Below are 25,708 nucleotides of genomic sequence, written 5' to 3'. Positions count from 1 at the left end.
ACAGTGACTCTAATCCAATAAGCCAAATTTGGTAATGTTTTTGATCAATGGTGTTTTACCCAAAATGTTCTAATTTTTATTCATCAAAATCTCACATTATCACTTTCCAAAATTTTACATCTCTTTTAAATGTCTGACAGACTAAGATAAAATCAGCTCAATGGCTGGACAGTAGGACTTCCTTGATATAAAACATTGATATACCAACAAACACGAATCCTTAGAGCACAGTGTGCTTAAAGTGGAGTGGTGTTGCGAAAACATTGGCCTTTCTGTCCATCAACTAACAAAAATGGACTTTAAAAAAGGGCTCTGAAACAAGATCAACAAGATTGGTCCCTCACATAGAAGAGCTGGCTCTTAAAACTGACTTGTTTATGAATGACACATCACTGACTTCAATTGTCTGGTTGAAAAAAATCAACAACATTATTGCATTATTTGGCAAACTAGAGTTTTTATTTCATCCCTCATGAATCTTTCAATATGGACTCTAACTGGCTCATAATTTGGTAGATTTCACAAACTTTTTCCACACACAGATAAATGGACTATTGCTCCTTAATTTTATATTTTCCCTTGTATTTCTGTTTTAATGTAAACTAAAACTGTAAATTATTTACAGCTTTGTAGGGAGAATTGTGCCAGCATACACTACACAAATAACTCCAAATAACTCTTTGTAGATCCAGTATTTGTTTTTGTCAGTCGAAAGGAAGATTCCCTTTGAAAAATGCTGCCATGGCAGAAAACAGTCTTATTGGTTTGGAGTAGAGTGGCTTTTTAACTTTGTCAGGGTAAAACACAATATTTCTGTGGGTGAGTATCAAATGTTTCAGAGATCAATAATAATCTTGGAATGGGATCAAACCATGCCGTTGTGTGGAAGTAAAACTTGTAACACTTCATAATAAAAAAGTGTGACCTTTTAACATTTTTTACAATAACTTAAAAGCTAAAACAGAAAGCCTCTCTGTGATGACACTGCCATCTGCAGGGCTAACATGTCATTGTATAAACACATAATGTAAAATAATAGAAATTCTTTTGATTGTTTCAGCTAAAGATATTATAAAATAAAAAAGATAATCAAGTAAGAAGTCATCCACCACTGTCTGTAATTCTAGGCTGGATTGTGAAATGAACAGATCTACTACCAAGTCTCACGTAACACAACAAAAAACTGAATCAAGTGAATAAACATCATTTAAAGAAGTTTATAATATGCATATTTAATGGTAGAGTATGATGATATATAAACAATTTTCCAAGAAACATTTTTTTTTAATTCCAAGCAATACTTTCCAGTTTTAACACTTAAATAATCACCAAAGATACCGACCAAATACTTTCAATAAAACAAGTTCATGTTACCAACATGTGCTTTTTCTAAATCATGATCATAGCTTAAAACCCCTGTAATAAAATGTAGTTATGTTGTAGCAAAGCTTTGTTCTCCCAACACCAGGCTGGGCATATGCTGTGCACAATGATGCAATGGTAGGGAACAGCATAAAAGACCAAAGCCAAGGCTGCAAAGTCCGAGCAACAACCCTATTTCAAATGCAATCTTTGCCTTTAAAAATGATGGAAAATTGTTGATAAAAAAGTAAGTTGTACAAATGACCATTTACAGTACAAAACCTTGTAAAATGTAGTTGTGGTGCAAATCAATGCAGTGTCTCTTTGAACTGGTGGGAAAACATTTGCAATGGTGAGGACAGTATGTGCAGACTTGACTTGGGCCAGCTCACCAAAACAACCGTTTCATTTTTGTAGCAGCTACATTTCCAGTTCAGCATCTAAAATGAAATCATTAACTTGGAGGAAAATCATTAAAAGTGAAAACATAACACATAAATAACACTGAAAGTAGAGCATAAGGTGGGGGAAATCATTTCCCAAACAAAAACAAACATTTTAAAGATGGCTGTAGAAAAATAAAACTGGCAATCTCCATATTCACCAAGATTCAAACATAGAACAAATTGGGATTTTGCTCATTACTTTTTAAAAAGAGGATAAGTTTATCTAGAAAAGCAAGGGACAACTCAGACACCATAATCAGAATAAGGTTTAGATGCAGTGAGGTATTAGCTCCACATCCCTCTCCTCCAGCCGCGTGTTTGATTCTGCGCTCGTTCTACTGAAAGAACTTGAGGCCTGCAACGAGGAAGAACTTCTCCAGGAAGATCTCAGAATCAAGGACAGCGATGTGGGCGGCCCGGCCTATGAGGGAGTTGGCTGTGTTGGGTAGAGCATGAATGACATCATATCGCACTAAATTACAGTCTTTGTTCTGAAGTACTGGCAGCAGCAGGTTCTCAATCATCTCAGCATACACAGGACCTAATAAAACAGGGAAACAGGCTGGTCAGGGCGTGGTTTAATCTGTTCAGTGGTGTATAAGTTTAAAAACTCCATTGTGTAGGATTACATAATGGCCAAGAGTACAGTTTAGTACCAATTTAGTACCAAAATTTAGTACCCTCTGCTTTGTTTCTCTTGTATTAAAGCTAAGATAGGTAGAAGTGGTCTAAGGTAAATGAAAATAGACTAGAACAAAGAGCATCCTTGTTTACTCCTGAATGAAGTGATAAAAATGTTGTTGTAATAAGTGCAAATATAATCAAGACAAAAGAAATCAAATTCTAAAAAGAAACAGAATTCAGTGGGATGTAAAGGACCAAATGGCATGGTACTCCTCGCTTCATCAAATGTATCTTAATTGGAGATCCTTCTTCTACTTACCTGTTTGTTTGTCTTTTAATGCAGTTTTGCACATTTCTATTCTGGCAGAATGATAGGGGACATAGCGGTCCTGCAGTGACCCCACGAGCACCACATTCTTGAAAAACTGAAGACCTTAAAAAGCCAAATCAAAGCATTAATTGTCTTCATGACACTATATTTCACAAGTGAATGTCACATTTTTTGAAAACACAAAACTAACCAGATTTCTTGCTGAGCTTGTAGAGGAAAGTTTGGCGAGGATCTGAGTGATCGCGGCACGTCAGTTGCAGGAGTGACCCTGACTTTTTCCACTTCTGCATAAACCACAGGCCTAGGAAAAACAAGTTAATTTGTTCAACACACATTACCACAACAGCCAAGTAAAAAAACAACAAGCATTACAAAAGTACAGTCAATATTTTCCATCTTCAGTTGAAAATGTCACCTGTGTTAACAAGAGCAGAGCTGTTGTACAGCGTGCCCAGGTGAGGTCCAGAGAGGGAGAGGAACGTGTGCAATCTGCTCAGGTAACATTTAAACCTTGGCCGAGTTAACACTGAGCGAACTATAAGGTTCCCCAAGGAATGACCTACAAAGCTGCAAAAGACAAACACCTGGACAATGAAAAGACCCAAAACAAAGTGCACATACATCTTAACCCATTCAACATTAGTTTAATTTAAAAAATGTTTTTTTCTCTGGAAATCTGATTGTCAAAGTTGACTTTAGTATGCAACAATGGAAGTGGATGCTAAAATTGGGTGATGCATTTTCTAAACTTTTGTCAAAAGTTTTCCAAGAACTCATTTAGTCAGAAGAAAAAACTTTTACCTGATCTTTGACACTGTGAGGTTGTATATCTGAATGTACTGGACTATTTCATCCAGCAATCTGTCGGTCATCGACTCAAAGTCAGCAAAAGTGTCATTCTGTGGACGAAGAGAAAATTTTAGAAAAGAGCAGCACTGGATCACATCAGCTTTGTGTGCATTCAAATTGAGACAAATTTGAATGTGGAGCTCTTAAGATTTTTTTTACACTCCACTAACATTCAGCATGCTGCACCAGCTGAGATAGCTCCAACTTGGGTTTAAGTTACAACTTCAAACTAACACCTCTCTCCAAGTGGGAGTAACGTCATCTCTAAAATACGAAGAACTTGGTGTGTTGTTTTGAAATGTGGGATAAGTCAGAGGATGATGAGGTCCAGAGGCTTTCACAAGCTATTTGGTGTGGATAGTGTGTTCTCTATGATAGATTACATCTGTGCTTTCATGTTCAATGAGCAGAAATTATTTCAGCCATCCAACAATAGAATACAATTATATTACCTCATGTTATTGACCATTTCACTACTCAACATTTATTAATGTTTCTGGATTAAGGGTTCACATTATTTTCAGGCTGAAGCCCCCTTTATAACAGATGCACCATAACAAACTGCTTTAAAAAACACCTTTTCTGATTGGTGTCATCAAGTTCAAGAGAGATATCTATAACAATATTTCAGTCAGTTTGAATATTATGCGCAACTAGTTAAGATGAACTCTATGGCTGTCTGAAATCAGACACTCATTCTCTATGGCCTATTTACTACACATTAAACTGTCTATAGTGGATGCAAAAACACGTTTCTCCCAAAGGGTTACTAAAATGACTTAGTGGTTGTTTTGAAAGGAATAAATTCTCATTTTAATAAGTACAGCTTCATCTTTTTTCATCAGGCATCCAGTTAAATGTTGATACAAGCTGAAAGTTATATCTGAATATGGATATTAATGTAATTCACACATTTAAAGAGGGACTAGTTGGTGAAATAAGGATTTCCGAAAATCCGAAAACTAGAGAGAAACTAGAAAAGCACTCGGAGAGCTCAGACCTCCGCCATTAACCCTATCTCCCAATAGTAAAGAATCCTTTAAAAAATTCCTGGATCCAGACGGTGATCCAGATCACTCCCAAAATCTCATCGGTTCTTCCTTATGCCATTTCTGACATTTCCTGAAAATTTCCTGAAAATCCATCCATAACTTTTTGAGTTATGTTGCAAACAAACTAACAAACAAACTAACAAACCCTGCCGATCACATAACCTCCTTGGCGGAGGTAATGATAAAGTTCTGACCAGCTGGGGTCATTGTTGTACAGTGAGTCCATCAATACAATGGTGGAGCAGTTGACTCAAATTTAGCTTAAGTATAGCAGCAGTTTTATTAGAACTGGGCCACATGTCTTTATTAAAACAAGAGCACAGTGCAAAAGTGAAAGTTTTTCCATGACAAAAAAGATGTGTTCGCTTCTCTCCCAACCTGCCTCGGAATGAGTTTGGAATTGTTACAGGTGGGTTGAGTTATATGGTAAGCCACTGTATACAATAGGTGGTGGCTATTACTGCTGAAGCATTTGGCTCAAAAGCAGCTGTAGAAAAGCAGTAGTTTTATCAGAACTGCTCCAAATTTCTTTATTAAACAAGAGCAAAGAGTCACACTGAAACCCTCTCTTGGTGGAGACAGGAGTGGAATTCTGCCAGTCCTCTTACCTGGTTCCTCTCAGACATGAGAAAGTCTATACGAGCACCGGGCAGTCCAAGCTCCAGGTAAGTCTTCACAAGCCTCAGGTCTGCACTGTTACCTGCAGCAAAATGGTAAAAGTAAACCATCACTTTGTTTTTTTTTTTTTTATGAAAAACAAGAACATGTGTACTCTAGAGCTGAGGGTTTCCTACCGTCCAGGCCATGGACACAGACTATTAGATGGATGCCTTCATCGCAGCTTTCATCTTCCTCCAAGCTGAAGTATGGCACAGCAGATGCCAGCTCAGGTACTTCGCTGTACAAGAAGCCAGGTAGCTTCAGCTGCTTCATTTCTTCCTTGGCCTTAATGAACCTATGTTAGGAATAAATAGATAATAAAATGAATTTATAAGGTGTGAGTCAGGATAAATAGCTGCAACTTCAACATTAAAAGGGACTGTAAAAGATGACTCACGCTTTCATTTGTGATGTGGGTGCACATTCATACCACCGCAGGTTGAAGGTAAAGGAGGAGGGACAAGGAGGTCTTCCCAAACTATACCCAACACTGCAAGAGGCTTGATTGGAGCAGATGGGAGCTTTTGATAAATCTTTTGTTTCATGGTGGTAACCAATGCCAAGATGTTCAAAGAGAAGACTTGTCTCATGAGAAGCTGCATCAGCCCCTGTTTGCTCCTCATCAGCTACACCATTCACAAAAGCATAGCCATCGCCTTCCTCGTAGTAACCGTTCTCGATCATCTCGTGCTCTGTCTCTTCCTCATCCTCCTCACCCTGCCCTTCTGCCGTCTGGATTCCCAGAGTGATAGCAGAGGTTTCTACAGGACTGATCTCAGACACATCAGTGCTAGAACACGAGCCAAAGTAGTTCTCTACCATCCCCCGTTTTACTAGGTCAGTGCTACTAGTGCCAGAATTACTGGAGGGGCACGCCGTGTTGGTTTCACTACGGGATTCTTTACTGGCCCCAGAACTAGCTGCCCCCTCCTGTGCAAGATCAGAAACACCTAATAAATTGGTGTCTGTTTCAAAGTTACAGGGAGGTTTTCCAAGTTTGGAATCACCTAAAACAGAGTCTGGGTTGCAGGTCACATCAATGGCTGGTCTGTTTGTGATATCCTCAGAGAAGACAACACTCTGCTCCTGCACCAAGACACTGGACTTCCTACCTCTGACTTCAGCTCCACTGGAGCCTCTAGAAGATCCTTCTCCCTCGTCATCAGAAGGCAAAGAATTAATAGAAGTGAGAGAGGACTGCACTCCACTCACAGCACTAGTATTTTCTGGGTAAAGAGTGTCTGTAGCCCCACCAGGCTTCTGCACTGAACTATGCTGGACAGGCCGTGTTGCGGGACTCAAAAGAGGCCTTTCTGTTGGCTGTGTGACAGCGACACCAGATTCAGTATTACTTGGCCCTGCACTGGTGGGCAGTCCTGCAGCAAACTGAGTGGCAAAGGAGCTGGATTCGCTATCAATTCCTGAATCTGAAAGGCGAGACGAGGCACTAGGGACTGCTCCATCCGGCAGCCTGATACAATCACTCTTTACCTTTACTGACATTAAACAGGACTGACTTTGCTGTGCAGCTTCTTTACTTGGCCTTTCGAACACGGAGTCAAACATGGACTGTTTTGAATCACAAAGATCTGACTGGGTGATCTCAGGGACATTACGACTGAGAGCTCCATCAGTCCGACAAGGTAAAAGAACTGTTACTTTGTCTCCTTGGTATGGGTCTTTGTTACTTGGTTTCACCTCAATCTGCTTCGGTCCAGAGGACCACTGTGGTGGCTTTCTGCCACTGTGGTCAACTTGTTTGTCTTTTTGAAGTGGTTGGTTGCATGTAGCAATAGCCCCAGTACCTGCCTGAGGATTATTCTGTCCGTCCAACTTTGTTGGATTTTTGAAAAAACCTTTTTGAAGAGCAGCAGTAATTCCACTGTCATCTGTAACAGAATCAACAGTACTGTTTCCAGAGCGTGATGTGGCACCAGAGTCAACAACAGAACTGGCATTAGTCCTTAAATAAATAGGGTCTGCCTGCATGGTTTCTTGTTCTTCCTGGCTGAGAGGAGCCTCCCCTTCTTTGTACTTTGTGCTAGTGTCACTAAAGGGAGCTTTGAGGTTCTTATAACCTACCAGAACCACAGAGTCTTTTGAGCCTTGTCGAATCAACTTCTTGGAGTTTTCGGTCTTTGAATTTTTCTTCAGTTTGACTGACTTTCCTTTAGACTTAGGTGGCGGATCATAGCTTTCTGGCCAGGTGTTATCCACAGCAGCACATCGAGACTCCGGAACTGGGCTGGCTCCTGCGCTGCAGTCCTTGGAGTTAGGCTTGTCTGATTTGCTGGACACTGAGCCAGTCCTTGTATTTTGCACACCCAGCCAGGGACCATCTCGATCTTCAGCATCAAACCAGGTTTTAAATAAAAAGAGGGAAAAAGCAGACATAAGTGGTTTCAAAATTCTGCAAAAAATCTTCCCGGCTCTATGTTGATTTTAATGATGATACTGTTTTATTTACCTTCAGTGATGGAGTCCAGGTATCTATCCTCGAAGATGATCGGCAGTGAGCTCACATCACCATCAAGGTCTGCACATTCCACTGGAAGAGGAGGCAACGACAGGAAGTAGCTGGAGCTTTTGATAGCATTAGTCATCTGCTGGTGACTGTGAGCACTGAGAGGAGGAGGAGGGGGAGGAGGAGGAAAGAAGTAAGAGTCAGTACCTGGAGTTTAGTGTTTCAGACAAGCTGGTACCTGTAAATGCCTGATAAGAGCAACACTGTATTTCACAATCAAGATGAACTTGCTGCTGCAACTTACTGTAGCTCCTGATAGGCCAGTGCAGATTGTCTGGGATGTTCAAGACAAAAGAAAGCCTCGGCAAACCGTCTTACCTGCAATACAGTGCATTAAAAGTCACACTTCAAATTCAACAAATTGTTAAGAATGATATGTATAGTTTTGGATCTTTATAGAATCACAATGAAGCATTATGGCCATTCAAAGTGACTTGTCAGTTCTCAGTTATGCAGCTGATTTAAAAAAGCTGGGTCTTACTCTTAGTGTGTGGTGCTCCATGGCTAACAGGGCAGCAACATGCTCTTGCAGTGACACAACCTCCAGGAACTGTCCCCACAATGCCATTAGCAGGGAGCAGAGCTGAGCCAGGTTCATGTTGACCATTTCTGCCAGTTCATCGGGGGACTCGGCTTTTTGCTAGAAGTAGGGACACAAGTTATCCACCAGAGGGCTCAAGAGTGCATAATTTCCTTGCATCTGCATTACTAAGAGTTGCAAGAAGCAGTCAAGAGGGCTAATTTAGACACTTAAGTTTTAATCATCACAGAGCTCTAAAGAAGAAAAGACAATGGGGCATTTTAAATCATTGCTGAAAACTCATCTCTTCTTTTTGGCTTTCAATTCAAGATTCGATTACTTTATCCCAACAGATTTTATATTTTGCAATTACTTTTATCATTATTTTATGAAGTTCTATTTAGATTGACTTTACTGTTTTATAGTGATGCATTCTTGTTTCATGTTTTGCTTTTATATCGTGAAGCACTTTGGTCAATGCTGGTTGTTTTAAACGTGCTATATAAATAGAGTTAAACTGAATTGAACTAAATTGGGAATTTAAGGCTAGGCAATATATCAAGGTTTTTTTAAAGATATTGATACAGTTCTATATCTATATCGATGTAGTTTACGCTGTTAAGAAAATACATAAATAAAATAATAGATGGCAGGTTTCATGCTCAGGAAAAGAAGATTTACAGTAACAACCACTTAAAGTAAAATGTTTATTGCCAACAAAATGATGTTTAGTTTTTTTTTTAACGTTACTTTATTTAAGGTGCCCTCTTATCTCTATTGTTTTTCGAAAAGGTAGTTTATTTCTTATAGTAATTTCCTATGTACACAGGGACATTGTGTGGCTGGCTGTTAATAGAAATCTGACCCAATGATAGACAACATGGCAGTCCTAGAAATATGTAGCTAATTACTTCTGATTGCCCATAGGCGATAGGGACTCATCTCACTGTCAATGCTTAAAAATAACTTCAGTTTTGAAAGAAATACAAATACAATATATTATTGAACCACAATGTTATCTTATTTTATTTAATTTGAAAGTTTGGCACCCGAAGCACCTGTCAAGACAAACCCCTTGTACAAATGTAGTTGATGACCCCTGACCTATAACTTTGTTTATTTTTTTAATGTTATGATGCCAATCTTTATTCAAGAGAGTCATACTTTTTATGTTTAACTCATTGTCCAGTGGATTTGGGCTCACTGTAATCGTTAAAATGAAAGGTTTCTGTATTTAAAGGCTTTTAATCCCTAAAGAATCAGTCTTCCCATTTACTGCCATTAATTTTGACAGAATGTTTTTCACCCAGATAGAGGTGGCCAAATTACCCATAAAGATTGCTTTATTCAATTATCACCCTTATTTGTTTATTATCTTTAACTATTAATTGACCAGAAATATTCAGCAGGCCCTAAAAGTTGATTGATGACTATGTTAAAGCTATGATTTCAATCATCAGTCTGATTGGTCATGCAAACCTTCTTCAATTCCATATAAAGTCTCCAAACAAATAAGCCCTTATATTTCCCTTCCTGTGTCTGTTTGACCTTTTGTTATTAAATATTTGGTATGAAATACTAAACTGGGAAACAAAGTGCAATACTCTAAAACACAAAAGAGGCACTTGACCTGCATAATGTGCCATCCTGACTATCATCTACAGAAACCCATGTTATTCAACAGCTCTTGAAAACACTCTCCATCATTCCTAATCTAAAGAAGGCCAACCCCTAAGGACTCAAGGACCTGACCACCAAAGACTATCTCACCGACACAATCATGAACACTTTCAAAGACTATTTTTCCAATGCAAATCTACCAACTGTAAAGTAGCATTTTACAGTCTGCTTAAAAAATTTGCTTGTTTTACACACACCAACAGATCCTCTTTGCATACTACTGTTTACAGGAACTCATCACCCGAGACTGGGTGCTAAAGAAGGTATTCTGAATGTTTCCACTGCAAAGATTAGGATCTAAATAAAGTTGCACATTTCTGGTTGGCAGAGTACTTGTAGCATATAGAAGACTATCTCACATGTCAGCAGATTTAATTTGCTTATATTCAGACCTTCAGACATCAGCTGAAATAAAGAAAAATAGAAAATAAATAGCTGTGTTGTCGCTCCTTGAACAGATTCTAGTCTGAAATCTTTAACATACATTGTCCCTAATGCTTTTGCTGCACTGTCTGGTGTGTTACCAGTATTGCTTAATATTCCCTCAGCTAATAAGGACTTGATAATATTCAAAACTTTATTGTCCAGGAGATTGATACTGTACAAATGGAAATCCTCAGTTTAATCCACCAATGCAAGTTGTATTCAAGAGGTACTTTATTCTTAAAGTGGGAAAGTTTAAGGTGACTCTGTCTGGTACTACAAACACATTTGAAAACACATGCAGTCCCTGTCTTTTATATGTTAACTGCAAAGCATGCCATTTCATTTCAGACTGCGTACCCCATTAGTGCCATTTTCTGTGTTTAATTTACTGTTTTTAATTCTGTACCTTTCCTTCAAGTCTGACGGGGTATGTGGGAGGTTGTAGAGGGGGTCTGACAGTTTGTATGTTGCTCTTTGCTTGCTCTTAAAAAGCAACTGTTGAATGGAAGACTAATTGTTTGCATATATGTACAAATCAATCAACAACATGAAAAAAGAAACAAAAGGATGGATGAAATCTAATCCCTTGAAAGTAGTTCCTGTGGCTAAAGTCCTGGGTATTTTTGGTGGACTTCAGGCTGGTACAGCTTGGTTCATTTGCTTTCTACACAAACCGACTGCTCAACAATCAACTGCTTGTATCAGAGATTACTGTTGTACTCAAACACACCTTGACAAATCTTTCAAGTACTTTCATGATTCATAGCTATAGTCAGCATGAGTGCATACTTCCATTAAAACATGCCCATGCCCCCTAGTCATACAGACACATACATGCTACAAAGGTTTTTCATTAACCACTAACCTGTTGACTCATCCTGCTCTATAACTAAGCACCATTTTGATGATGTGCCAGACTTCCTAAAAATATCTGCACCCATTGCTCACTCATGGAAAATTATCAAAAAATGACAGAAAAAAGAAAGCAGCACTCAATCAGTCTCACCTTGACTTGGTCACATAAATCAGCCAGACGGGCCTCTAAGTCAAGTTGTTCTAAGGAGGAAGAAAAACAGTATTACTAATATTAATAATTATAATTACTTCCACAACGGATGTTTTTGATTAAATAGAAGTTTACAGAAGAAACCTTAACACAGGCTGAATAAAGAAAGGGTGTTAGACAACACTGGTGTTAGAAAGTACTTCGTGAATGAAATAACCAAAGTCAGCCTGCAGTCGACTTTGACCAAGATCTGGTTATAAAGACAGGAAGGCAGACTGAGAATTTTGACAGTACTGAAAAAGTAAAATGACAGCACTTGTCCCAGCAGAGTGGACATAGAGAGGACATGGTGTTTTCTAGTAGAAGGAAGCTGCAGTGAAGAGGAAAACGGAGAGAAAGGCAGGTTTATTTGAGGTACTGGAAGGGTCGGGACATACCTATGTAGACGTGCCTTTGACTTCTGGGATAGGGTCTTCTGAGTACTCTCTCATATAGGACTTGCATGCTGGGCTTGGCTAGTAAAATTGCACATATAGGCATGTTTAACTTTTTTAAAAATTATTTTTCCGTTGGAATGGGTTAAAATGTTTCCATTTGTGTGGAAAAAGTTTAGTCAGGAATAGTTACAGAGATGAGTTGTGTTTAGGAGCTGTTAAAATGTAGCCTTAGTGTACTGTTGAAAAGACTACTTGTTGATGACATGATTCAGTAACTTTAATGACCTAAGATAAGTAAATTACAGTTAGACTGGCAGATAAATTGAGCAGGTAGCTGGCTGTGAGGTCTGTTTAAAAGGGAGAGTAGCTTAACATGTAGGGATCAAGTAAAATGATATGAAAACAAAACAGATTTGCCACAAACAACAACACTGAAAAACAAAAAATGAATCAGACGGTATATCACTGCATGACCTTGATTCATTCTTAATGCTTGTGTTTTTTAAAAAAAGGGGCAGAATCATATATGGATATGTCTGGCATGAGCCGATATGCACTGCAGTGAAGTTTACCTAGTTCCATACGATGGGAGGAGGGCAGGTCCTTGGTAATAGAGGTGAAGTAATCAAAGAGGCCTTTGTAGGCTTGCAGGATGTTTGAGCAAAGGCTATGGTGGAGACTGAAGGCATGCTGCAGACAGTGGTCAGAAACCAAGAACGTCCTGCCCTGAGGATGACGAAGGACACAGAGAAAAGGCTTTAGTGCTTAAAACATCATTAACCCTATTCTTTACATTTTCAGCATATAAACCATTAGATGCAAAAAATGCGTCTAACTAAATTTCCAATTTGATTTATTTTTTCAAATAAACACTTTTTTTTTTTTTATAAAAAGCATAAAATTCTATAAGTAAGTGGTCACAGACATTTATTGTGTTACACTATTTTTGTTACTGTATAGCCTTGGGGTCAACTGATTACAGCCTGGCTAATAATAAAGGCCTATAAAGGCTGACTTTTGTGCTGATTAACCGCATTGGCATGTCATATTACCAATAGCTGATAAAATTAATGAATCAAAAAGTGCACTACCTTTGCTTCACTATGAGTTGTGTGTTCCCATTTGGCTGTTTTCTCTCTTTGAGGTCTCATCTAATGTTTGCCCACAACAATACCTGATAGGCTAAGCACCATCAAAGTATGGGTGGGTGCCATTGACACAGCAAGGGTAAGGTATCACTTCCTGTTTTCCTGCTACAGTGTTGCTTTGGGCTAAATTGTTAACTGTAGTGCTACACAATTAATGTAATCTCAATTGCAATGTTAGGTTGCACCATTACAGAAAAGCAAAGGCTGAATTTATTTTTCATATAAAGTAGTACTTGAAAGGTTTACAAAATACCAACAGAAAGGCCTCTCAGATGATCAAAGTGCTACTATTGCACTTGAAAAAAAAGTAGATATACCTTTCTAAACTCTTATTTTAAAATATCAAGTTATTCTTAAATCAGTACTGTAAAAAAATCAGGTTTTGTATTTCTATGCTATTTAATATGTGTATGTTTTGAGTTGAGAAACACTCCAAAAATATCATTACTCTCTGCATTTCCTTGATAACCAAGCAAGTAGACTCATAATACCATTTATGTATCATATCACAAATAGCAATATTGTCCAGTATAATTCCAATCACACATAATTACCTGCTGTGCAGTACTAGTTAATTTTTGTTTACCTTAACTTATTATTTACTTTTGTCATGTTGAGTACATTTTGTTTGTCATCTTAAATGCATATCAATTTCAAACATTAGTCATTGGTCTCATAAACTTCCAGTAATCTGTATCTGCTCTGAAAACCAATCTATCAACCCCTAGTATGGCCATCAAGTAAATTAAAGACATTTTTTATTAACAGAATGAGAATTTTAACACTTGTCAACCAAGGCAAGCCAACAGAACAATACTATAAAGAAAATAATGGTTCAGTAATTTATCTGGGGGTAGAAATTAAAGAAAATCAATGAGCAAAGGCTCAGGACAAAATCCACCCGTATTGCCTCTGCATCAGACAATTCAGAACACAAAATACACTCATTAAAACTGGAGCTTTCAAAGATGTTTCTCACGGTAAATTCATATTGTGACAGACATGGACAACTGCCGCCATTGTTGGCATATAAAGTATGATTTGAGGCTGCCCAAGAAATGTAACTTGTTACCAAGATATTCAAAGCTTATCTTATCTGAGATTTACAGAAACATTTAACCCTTTTTACCTAGAGCATAACCGGTGACACATTTGGGCAAGAACACTTTGCATTACCTTGATTACATGACAGTTTGTGCAATCAGAAAAATTCAAACAGTTTCTGAAAGCTGAGAAGTTGAAAAGAGACCAGACAGACATTTTGAGGCTTAGTTGTTAAAAGGTTAAAACCACACCAAATTCTGGCAGCATTTGAGGGGAGACTAGCTGCCTTCCAACAACCAAAACAATATGATATGCCTTGTGACATTATTAGATACATTTTGCTAAACTGGAAACAAAAAAATTCAACAGCTCGCTTAAATTTACCAAAAGATGTAATGAAACACAGAAGATCAGAATAAATCCAGTTTTCACTGAGAGAGAAGAAACCTTGTATGAACTACTTCAAAAGACAAATCTATGAACAATAACAGGAACATGATGTATCTGTATTTAATGTCTTTAACAGTGTTGAAACCCCCTTAAAAGAAGTTGACAAAAATGAGTGTCACCACAAACTGTATGCCTCATTATTCTGCTATGACAGTAACCACTATAGCCTTATAAATAACAACAAATTAACCTGCCAGTTATTTCCAGGGAGTCATTTTGTGATCTACATATACATGGCGATGTTTCTCAGCCACTTCTGCACAGATCCCTGCAGTGAAATGAATAGCAGTCGATAGTTTGTTATTCCCATGCTGCCTATTACAAACGCATCAAGGAGTGATGAGGGGCATTGCCTCTGCTCTGCCTGAATAACTCTGCTTCATTCATACTACTGCATCTCAGGGAAGATTTGGCTGGCCACCTTCCTCTGTCAGGAGAGGCCAATTACTCCTGCTGGCTGAATGTGACAGTGGTCTTTAGGTTTGCTCTTCTTTAGCTCTAGCTGTCAGCAGCATGACACAGTCCTGGGCTTCAAGAGCAATGAAGAGGACACAGTTTTACCTGAGGTGCAGGACTGCTGAATCTAAGAAGACAGCCATGTCCATTTCATAAGCAAAACCTGTATTACTTGCAGGCAACCTTACTTTCACAATACATGGCAGGCTTTTTGTTCTTTTAACTCAAAGAAATAAAGAAAAGTAAATCCAAAGCATATTTTGAGTTTTTTGTTGTAAGAACCTTAAAAAATACAGAATCTTTAAAACTACTTTCACTGCTCAGTTGAATAACTAATATTTTAAAATTATCAACTGAGATTTCAGAAGATACAATCCATGCTATGAATATAGCTCACTTACATCAGGTGAAACTTGCTTGACATAACTGCTGCCGAACACCACGTTCTCCAAAGGTGGGATGACTGAATCTTTGCTCTGTGCTGGAGCGTTGCGGTTAAGCCATGTAGTTTTCACCGGTCGAGGCAAACTATGTAAACACATGAAATAAAAATCAAGTTCACAACCATAAGAATTTAATGTCAAAACTCAAATCAGGTTGCTTCTATATTTTAGTCACACTAGTACCAAATTCATTTGCTATGTAGTTTTTACATTTGTTGTGTGATGTGGTCGAGTAAGCAGTCTGACCTGATAAGGGGCTGATGTAATGCCACTAGAGAGGCATGGATGGCTACAGAGATGACAGACAGATGGAAGTAGTCAAACATGACATTGACATGTTGGTGGATGCCTCGCTGAAGGCTAAAGTGCAAACGAAGAGTGCGGCCGCTGATGTTCTGCAGAGAACTTGGATCATCTGGCCTGTAAAGAATAATTAAAGACAGAGTTGACCTCATTACATCCTTTTCATAAGAGACGCATATTTCAAATTCATAAACACTTATTGAGTACATTCAGTTAAAAGTGTTACAACACCTACGTGTAATCACCATCTGTGAAATACAAATCCAGGAAGAGCTGAAAATCCATGTCATTGAGGGACTCTTCCACCTGGTGAAGAATAGACATCTGTATTACAGCCATCAAGAGACTCTTTCTGTTTGAAGGTGTCAATTCCAATCAATTTAACATACTTTCAAGCCTTTGGTTACTGCAATCCATTGCCCAAGAACAAATCAAAGCTATCAAAAAAATTTCATTAGACCAAATAAAACAGTTTGACCTCATATAAATGGGTGAGAGCAATTTATTTTAAGATATTCATCCTGAAAGGTATACTGCTTGAAGATAATATAAAAGAATGCCTCAGTTTAAGTCACGATAAATGAGAGGATAGTGCTTCCGGATCATTGCAGAGAGGCTGGAGCAAACTTCCACTTCATGTTTACATGAATTTCAGTGGACAACTGTCCCTCACTAGAGCAAAAAAAAAAAAAAAAAAAAAAAAATTATATATATATATATATATATATATATATATATATATATATATATATATTTAAAAATTAATACCAAGCAAACAGCCATAAAGGTCATACTAGAAACCAACTGCAGAGGAACTGGGAAGAAGGCCATATATGTTACTGTCAAAGAAAGCCAATGAAATGTACTTTTAATTTGGATTAAAATATACTTTAACCCAAATATACTTCCAATATAGAATAGCAACATACAGATACCAGTTAATATAATTTGGTAATAAGAATTAGCAAAGCCTGCAGATAGTGACTGTAAAACTGCTGATTCATTTAAGACCCTGAGACCATAAATTAAGTAGAATCTATTTCAGAAGGGCCTGAAGCAGCAGCTATCAACACAAATAATTGGAATAAAAGCCTGAGAATAAAAATGCCTTATGGAAATACATCTATCAGAAGATTTTGACCCGATTAGACCTTTTCAGTAATACGCCTGATTCCAAACAAGAGGTGTGGTTTATGCCAGTCATTACTCCAATCACCATCTGTGTAAACACTTAGCCTGATGGTTTCCGCCTGTCTGGGGTAAAACTTGTCTTGTTGCACACCGTCTGTCTCTCTCTTTAACTACACATGTCTAAAGGTACCCATGCACTCTCCCTGTTTATCACTTTATTACTATGGAATCACAGAACTCTTTCTTCAAAATAGAGAACAGTTTCTAAAATTCATTTGAAAAGAGTTGAAAGATTACAGCCCAGTTACTAAAGCATAAAGTATGTGCCATTGGATAAATAGTCAAGTCCCTTCTGAAGGTGTGGCTGCAACCACAGAACTGGTGCACAGCTCCAAGTCAGACAAGAACAAAGCCAAACAGGGCTTATAATGCTGCATTCTTAAAAAATGAATATAAAAATACATCTTTTTTGCAATGATGAGTCCACATCAAAAATGAAGATGCATGCATTATCTATACTAATTATTCTTTCATGGCTTGGGGGGCTGGAGCCAGTCCAAGCTGACAAAAAGGGAGAGACAGAGGAGCAAGAGAACACGCAAGCATATCACAGGAAAGAATCCCCGAACAAGTAGGTTCTAAAATCAGAATCGTCTTGTTTTTGCTTTACTGTGCCACCAAGATTTGCAAATACTCAATAATGCACTTTATTTTGGATGAGGCCAAGGGCAAAACAAAACATATCATGCGCATAAGCACCAAAACATACCTTTTTCTCATCAAGCAGCATCATAACTTTGAAGAGGAGGACATCGTTGACCACAACCTCCTCATTCTTGTACAGGATTTGGAAAGTTTTGCTGCTGATTACATCATCTTGGACTGAAGCAGGAAATGCCAGATCTGAGCCTGGAAAAGGAAACTATGATTAACTATGTAAATAACAATTGAGTTATTACATAATACATACAACTTGGTGATCTGACAAGGAACAGTCACTACTCATGCAATAAGACATGAAACTAAAAATTTTAAGATGGAGTGAAACACTGTAGATTTGTCAGATTCAAATTGAAAATGACTTGTAAATAAGCCATCCTCCAGTTAATGATAACATTACAACCCCCACCAAGAACTACCTGACTAAGTACATTTCATTATGTCTGGATGAAGGATGAAAGCATAGCTGTCTTCCCACACACTCTATCAAGCAAGGTTAAATTTATAAGATTGGAAAATTAATCATTTAAGCATAGGAATCACACACTCTGTGGCTAAGCCTGTTTATTCATGAAACAGAAAATTGAGTGCTCTGTTTGAAAGAAGATCTGCAGGTCTCTAAGCAAAGGGGTGAGGCATATGCACAAAGCCTTAGAGAAATACTAAGAATAAGGAGTGGCATAAGAGATTAGTCAACTGTTTGCCAACAAAACAATGAGACCAAATGTTCAATTAGAGTGGCTCTTTTCCCTGAACTATGCTAATTATTTGACAACTAGAATAAAGTCAATAAATTATGCAAGTTTAACTGAAGAATAAGTTAAATTAAATTAGTGTTATATTTGTTTTATAATACAATCAGCCCTTAACACAAAAATTGGCAGGTTTTTTTTTTTACTATGCCTACTGTAGGCCACTCAATTAAACATTCAGTACCCATAAGCAAAGAATTTGCAGGAAAGAAGCAGGGCTTCGGCTCCCCAAAGCACAGAAATCTAAAAAAATTCATATGTATATTTTTACACTACTTAAATCTAAAAAAATGTGTTTTTTACCTCCTGGGTGAAGTAGACTGGCCTCGACTTTGTGCGGAACCCGAGGTGGCACTTTCAGACTGGCACGAATCTGGTAGAAGCTGAAAATATGGACACACATTACAAAAATCAATAAAAGTATGAAAACTAAGCACTATGTGGTCAGTCTGAAGCATCATTAGAGACTTGTGAAAGGGAAACAAACCGCACAGGTCAGCGACAAGTGCCTCTACTTGTAAAACGACACTACACCTTTCATTAATGAATAATGAGCACTTTCTCTTGCAGTCGATTGTGTGGTGAACCTGAGCTCTAATCGCAGCGCTGAGCTAGTAGCATAGAGCAGGACTTTATATCAGCAAAAGGAAGTATCCTCATATTGCTGCTGTCAAAAAGGATTTCCTAGATGTTCAAGACATCAACTGTTACACCTATGCTGTTGATTTTTCCTCCTAAGCTTTCCAAAAAACATGGACAGTGGGAAAAAAAACTGCAGTGACCTGTAATTCAGAGGAAACATTAATCCTAATTGGTGATACATAAGGGATGCATAGGAAAAATAAAACAAAGTTCCACAATCAGATGTTGGGGACAGAGATTTAAAAATGTGACTCATGAAAAGCATATCTGGGCTGTAGCTTGTTTGCTTTTGAAGAGCATAGAAGCCATTTAGTGAAAGCAGTAACACGTTTTATCATTTTTTTGTTCTGTACCACACAGATATGAGCTTGATCTGTTGAGCTTAAAATGATAATCTGAGCCCCCCCTCCAAACACACACACACCCACACACAGAGAAGTTCAGCCAAACACAGTGTAAGTCCACCCTTTGTTTCTTTTTAGCAGTATCACTTTACACAGAGCAATGCAGAAGTGAAATCATGGCAGGCTGGAAACTTCTGATACCGAGTCTCAGAATCACCACAGACCACAAAACTTTCTGCTCTGCTGATCACTGTCTGGGTTTAACCACGTTTGAGCCAGACGGCGGTTACATTACAACCTTCCTTGGCTGATGTCCATTATGATTGACTCTTCGGCTGACAGCGCTGTCAGAAGCCCAGTAGAAGGAGAGATGTTAAATCTTAGAGCTGCATGACTTCAGCTGCTATAATGAACATTATAAGGCCTCCTCATTTTATCAAATGTTAATATTCTGATCAGTTGATTAACAAAATGTGCTTTTATTAGCAAAATAGCACACATATTTTTAACATTCTGACATTGTCTCTTTCTGTCTCTTTTGCTGCAAGCCTCACACAGTTGAGGCTTTCCTTTACAGCGCTCAGAGTGTCTGCCCATTAAAAGGTATTCTTGCTGAATGTTTCCAAGTGCTCTGCTCATGGTGGATTAATGTTAGGTCTACATGATAAAAATAACTAAAGTTTTAGGCCTTTCTGCACAGTGTCTTGAGATGAAATTTGATACAAATAGGTGTAAAGTAAAGATAGAGTGATTGATGTTCAACAGTGCACCAGGGTTTTTGTGACTGAGGGTGGCCATTTCACTCAGTGTTGAAATCTGATGTTTTCTTAATGCAAAAGACAAAAAAGGCATTTAACTTCAGTGAAAGGTAATACAACATAATCTTTGGGCTTTAGTGTAGTGCTGAAGTCAATTGAAAGCACTAGTAGGGCCCAGTGGCTTTTGAATCACAGAGTTATTGTAATAGATGGCCTTGGGTAATTGGACATCAGTGTTATTTGCTGAGCTATGTAAAAAAGCAAAACCAACTGACATAAAGAAAAAGTTAAAGTGTCATTTATCACAATATAAAAATCAGTAAAATCCTACACAATTTAACATATTGTAAGAATTTTGGGGCCCCTGATGGTCTTTACAAGAATCCACTGTCAAATATGGACTGAAACACCAAAGGAATACAGCCTGGCCCCTTTCTAGCACATGCTTGTTACCAAACCCACTCAAGTCTAGTCAAAGACAAAATCACTGCTTATTTCTCTTCCTAAAGCAGGTGAACATGCCATGTTTTTTCTTATTCGTAAGAGAGTAAACATGAAGGAGGGAAGACATGTCTTTTGTAAAGTATTCATGAAATCCCGGAATATTTGGAATTTAGTAAAATGGAAACAATACTCACCCTCTTTGAAACAGGTCCACATTATAAAACTTGTGGAGCTCCACAGAGAACTCCACTGTGCCCTGGACTTCAGTCATCTTGGTCTCTACAGGCAGATGTGCCTTACATCATCTGGGATACACCTGTTGGCCTGCAAGGTAACAGCAATCATATTAGTCATTTCAGACAGGAGAAGACAGGTATTGTTAATCTTTGACTTCAATTTGTTACAACAAAGCATCTAAACTGGAGACATCAGAGTCAATACAATACCAGCATCAGGTTGCACCAGTTATGTTCATGTTCAGACATTGCCTAGGTGGAACCTAACTTACGATGGAGCTTATGCTCCAATAACATTGGAAGTGTTGCATCAGCTGAGATAGTTTCAATGCGGGTTTAACACTTAGATTTAAATCTTACTCCTACCTCTCAGTAGAGGTGAAGTCCTCCATAAAATACAGTTGTCATGGTGTATCATTTTAAAAGGTGGGATTACATGGGGGATGAGGGGAAGCAGAGAGTTTTAGCAGCTGTTAGGTGTTAGCAGTGTGTTCTCTGTGATAGATCACATCCCTTAGAAATGTATGATAACTTTTTTTTACTCCTGCTAGTCTTCTATGAGCTGAGATCATTTCATCTGTCCAACAACAACATGCGGTTAAATTACCTATTTTTGCTTTTGATGATTTCACCATCTGATGTCACTGTGGTTATTTTGCAATGGATGTAGATTAAGAGTGCAGACTTTAGTTATCACAATGTTTTGTCATATTTCTGCATACACTTTCAAGTTGTTTGAAGATTAAGTTAGTTAGCAGAAGTTGATCCTTAGTCTGTTCAGAGACAACTTGGCATAAGGGGTAGCACTAAAAACACTGCATTCAAAATGCTTTTCATTGATTATTCACATGAAGTTAAAAATGTGATTTCTGCAACAATACATTTTGGTTCTTTCACTACACTGGATAAGATCTCTTATCTCTTTGGTCCAACCAAACAATGACACATCTTCACCTAACTAAGTGCCAATGCAGGGTTTCATGTGAATTTTTACATTATACCTTAAGAAAGAAGTTACATATTGTTGGTGAAACAGGCCACATAACTTTTCTCCCAATTACAATCCCCTGAAATAACCAGGATGTGTACCTTAGCAATGTTGCTTTCCAAAACTTAGAGGCCAAGGACTAAAAAGGGCATGAACAACAGTCAGAGAATCACAAGATAAGGTTTAACAATAAGTAAAATGCAGTTAGGTGTACATATATTTTTGGGGAAGGAGGCACTCTGTCCCCTGCACAAAATTCAAACAGCCCATTTTATTATGACAGTAGTAAGACTAGAAAACACTAAGAATAGCCCTTCAAAAATAACTTTGAAATATAATATCAGCCACTGGTTGTGTTAGAAATAACCCAGACATCAGTGTCTATTAATGCAAACATTTTAAGCTTAGGATTTATTTAGACATAATTTAAGAAGGGGCCATGTAGAAGGGGCAAAAGAAAACTGGCATTTACAAGGGTGCAGACGTTCTCTGAATAAGTCATGTATGAAATGAATAAATTATCCAGTGGGAGGTAGCATGTCATTATGTTCATGCATCTGAAAACATGCAAGACACAATTGAATTTGACCCTGCTGACACAATGACTGAAACAATGCCAGCAGTACCAGGTATTGTTGATAACTGAATGGGCCTTCCTTCCTGGAAGAAATATTTTAAAAGCAGTTGGATATAAAAAAAAAGATCATGGACACAACACAACAGCTAAATATGCGTCTCTTCCTGGAAGAAGTATTTCTACAAGCAGTACGTTTAAAAACGATTATCATGCACCAATCACAGGAAAAACAAGCACTCACATACTTAAGTGAATAAACTGCCTGCTGTATGTGAAGAATTACAGGTTAACTTAGGTTTTAATCCTCCATCATTAACCTGAAATAGCCTTTCTGTCATTGTTTTGCCAAAGGAACGTAAAGTAGCTCCACGGAAAATCCAGCACAACTGTGAACTAAGCGATCAAGTACAATTCATAATAACAAGCTGGATCATATCAAAAGCATTGAGTGCAGCTTATGTGGAGCCTACTTTTTAATCAACCTGCAAGATCTACAACAGGATATGAAGGAGGAACACTGTGATTGTTAAGAATAACCTTTACAGTAGAGAGTAACCGAGTTACCCCTGTAGGTGCGTTTGTTTTACAAACAAACCAGCTAAAACAAACCCAAAAGGGCTAATTAACATGTATGTCAACATTACAGAGCAAATGAGGACTGGATACTGAGTTTAGGGGTTCTCAGAGCAACGGGTTTATCAGGTTCTGTCAAAAGTAGTCTTACTATAATTGGGCAGTTAATATGGTTAGTATAAACAGTTAAGCAGAAAGTTGTAATGCTGATGCAAATGAGGTCATTTATCTGTCAAAAAGAGCTGGCTACAGTGGCTTGATATCAGTTGACACCTGCTTATACCTAAGGACGCACAGTATTGAATTTTTGTAGATACCCGATATGCTGCTATTTTCAAATTCATTTGAACTGATGCTGATACAAATACCAATATTTAAAAGCAGTTCAAAATTAAGACTTCACTCTTTAAAACAAACTTGAATGTATTTAAAGATGAACAAACATTCAAACTTCAATCCTTGAAATTTAAGGAATGAGGATGAACAAAGAAAATACTTCCGCTGTCAGTCCTGCCTAAAATTCCAAAAATGTATTTGCGCATATTCAGGCAATATTTACAGCCTCTATATTGGCTGTGAATATAAGCAAATCAGCCAATACTGATAACAGCTAATATCTGTGGATATACCTATTTCATACCAATAATATAAAGCATCCCTACATGATTCTTTGGAAAACGCTACTTCAAAGCATAATGCAAAATTTTCAAAACCATACAAGGATTTATCTTTGTGGAATCACAAATTAACAATTTTCAATTATTTATTTTTTTTAGTGTAGTCACAATTGAAAGGATACAGTTTAAAAAAAAAATCTGTCATGTTTTGTCATTTTTTTAAGTTGGGACTGTACATGTTTTGGCCAGATTGATAAGCATGATGACTTTGATCATCATTGCGATTGAGATTATCAATCACTATTATTTACTATTTGAAGGGCATTTTGTATAGTTTAGGGTTTATTTTGAAAACCTATACATCCTGCAACTCATCTGTGGCCAGGATTGGACAGAGACAGAGACAAAAATATGACCAAGCATTTAAGGCCCATCTCTAACAATTGGCCTGGCATAATGGAGCTATGGTCAATGATATGCACAATCAAGCAAAAACACATGAGAAGAGGGACAGGCAAAACTTTGACTGCTTTCAAAATTAAATGAATAACACAGCCCAATTTTAAGATATATATATATATATATATATATATATATATATATATATATATATATATATATATATATATATATATTTATTCATTTTCAAGAGATATATGGTCATACTATAGCATTTATCATTATGTGAATTATTAAAAATTGGTTGCCAGGCCTAGAGCTTGATAAGATTGTTTACCATAGGATCCACTGACCATATGACCATAATAACCGCAAAATAATCTTGGAGAAATGTTTAGTATACATGGGAAATAATTGTATGTTTCAATGTGTTTCATTTGAGGAGCAATCTCATTTATTTACCTATCTTTACAAACTGAGAGTTCATTTTTTGCCATTATTATAATGCACAGCTGGCTGTTAAAAGATCCTGTATGACATTTGGCCCACGTAGTTTTGACTCGAGGTTGACTTTGATTTAATTATTTCTTTACGAGAAAATATAGATAGTATCATATACATATCAGTATACAAGCAATATAATCGTGTACTGTCATTCAGCAAAAATATACTGAGTTATTATTTTTGGTCCACATCACCCAGCCATGGAAAATATATGTAGCTAACTTTCATCCTTTCAGGAAATTCTTGAACTATGTCTTAAAGTTTAATTATAATATATAAACTTATTGTTCCTAAGGTAGAAAAGAGGACTACATACAAAATGTACTAGTCAAACAAAGTACTTGGTTCTTAAAATCCTGACGTCGAAAAATGAATGGCATTTTCAAAAAATGTACCATTTGCCTAAACTTACTCTTCAGATAAGTGGTAAGGAAATACAGTCGACACTTCAAGACGGTTAAGATCGACAACTCCCATCGGAGAAAGTAAAATTAAAGCGTCTTACGTTGGTCTTATTAAGAATATATATATATATATATATATATATATATATATATATATATATATATATACACCAAGGCCTTAACAGATATAATTACTCATTCAAAACGGTAAACTTTATAGCAACAACTAAACCCCGGAACAAATACAGACCAATAAAAAGCAGCTATTAAACTTAGTGAACTGCTTTTGATGATTTTTTTTAAGAGAGTGAGAGAGAGGCGGCGTATGTGCCCATCTGGTGACAGAATCTCGGCAAAGGATAATGTTAGTGTTACAGGTGGGAAGGTACGAAAACAAGATTTTTGTAAGGGCCCTGAAAAGGTCAGGAACAGTCAGACAAAGATATAAAATAACATACGCATTACGACAGAAGTCCCATTTGATAGCCAGTCTCCTTACGGTAACAGTTAGCGAAACGTTAGCCACCCACCGAACAGTTGTCGCCGGGGCTAACATGAAACGCGCAGGGAAGCTAACGCCAACGGTTACTTACCATTGCGTTGGCAAGCTAACATTAGCTAGCTAACCAACGTTAGCTCCAAATGCAGCCCTTTCGTCCTCCGTTCACCGTGAAGAGTTGACACAAAACACCGCAGTGTTGATTATTTTACTTCCTGGTTTGGTTAAGGTTATAGAAGAAACGCCCATTTAAGTGATAGCGCTACACTGACTAAACTGGCCATGTATCCCTGTGAACGGGGCTGTGAGCTAGCCGTCCAGCTAACTGCTGCTCAATCTCTGACAGCAGGCACTGCTCC

At 37.6% G+C, this 25,708-nt stretch overlaps 1 protein-coding gene across 2 annotated transcripts; it reads right to left on the bottom strand.

The window, feature by feature from the left end:
• Window positions 1-1,212: 1,212 nt before the first annotated feature.
• On the bottom strand, window positions 1,213-25,690 carry fam135a (family with sequence similarity 135 member A). Of its 2 annotated transcripts, XM_041789237.1 has the most exons (21): window positions 25,444-25,690; window positions 20,747-20,876; window positions 18,668-18,747; window positions 17,662-17,801; window positions 15,997-16,067; window positions 15,705-15,878; window positions 15,417-15,543; window positions 12,490-12,643; window positions 11,918-11,995; window positions 11,481-11,530; window positions 8,330-8,488; window positions 8,093-8,166; window positions 7,792-7,946; window positions 5,722-7,669; window positions 5,459-5,619; window positions 5,273-5,364; window positions 3,565-3,662; window positions 3,179-3,330; window positions 2,954-3,064; window positions 2,752-2,865; window positions 1,213-2,349 (listed from the first exon to the last, which is right to left on the bottom strand). In XM_041789237.1, exons 2-21 carry the CDS (start codon window positions 20,821-20,823, stop codon window positions 2,144-2,146), a joined length of 4,221 nt encoding a protein of 1,406 aa, XP_041645171.1. In that variant the 5' UTR covers window positions 20,824-20,876; window positions 25,444-25,690; the 3' UTR covers window positions 1,213-2,143. The 2 variants fall into 2 exon arrangements, with proteins under 2 accessions (XP_041645171.1, XP_041645172.1); XM_041789238.1 differs by lacking the exon at window positions 11,918-11,995.
• Between the last annotated feature and the right edge of the window lie 18 nt (window positions 25,691-25,708).

This window comes from Cheilinus undulatus, linkage group 6, assembly GCF_018320785.1.
Source record: "Cheilinus undulatus linkage group 6, ASM1832078v1, whole genome shotgun sequence".
Lineage (NCBI taxonomy): Eukaryota > Metazoa > Chordata > Actinopteri > Labriformes > Labridae > Cheilinus > Cheilinus undulatus.
Note: the sequence above shows the minus strand (reverse complement) of the source record. Positions and strands in the feature narration are given on the sequence as shown.

What these genes read in the sequence shown, in the direction of transcription:
- fam135a (XM_041789237.1), bottom strand. Translation starts at nt 20,823, where the DNA reads ATGACTGAAGTCCAGGGCACAGTGGAGTTCTCTGTGGAGCTCCACAAG. An exon ending in TGCTGCTTGATGAGAAAAAG is followed by an intron (nt 16,068 to 17,661) that starts GTATGTTTTGGT and finishes ATTCTTCACCAG; the next exon opens with GTGGAAGAGTCCCTCAATGA. An exon ending in TCAAAGGCACGTCTACATAG is followed by an intron (nt 11,531 to 11,917) that starts GTATGTCCCGAC and finishes CTTCCTCCTTAG; the next exon opens with AACAACTTGACTTAGAGGCC.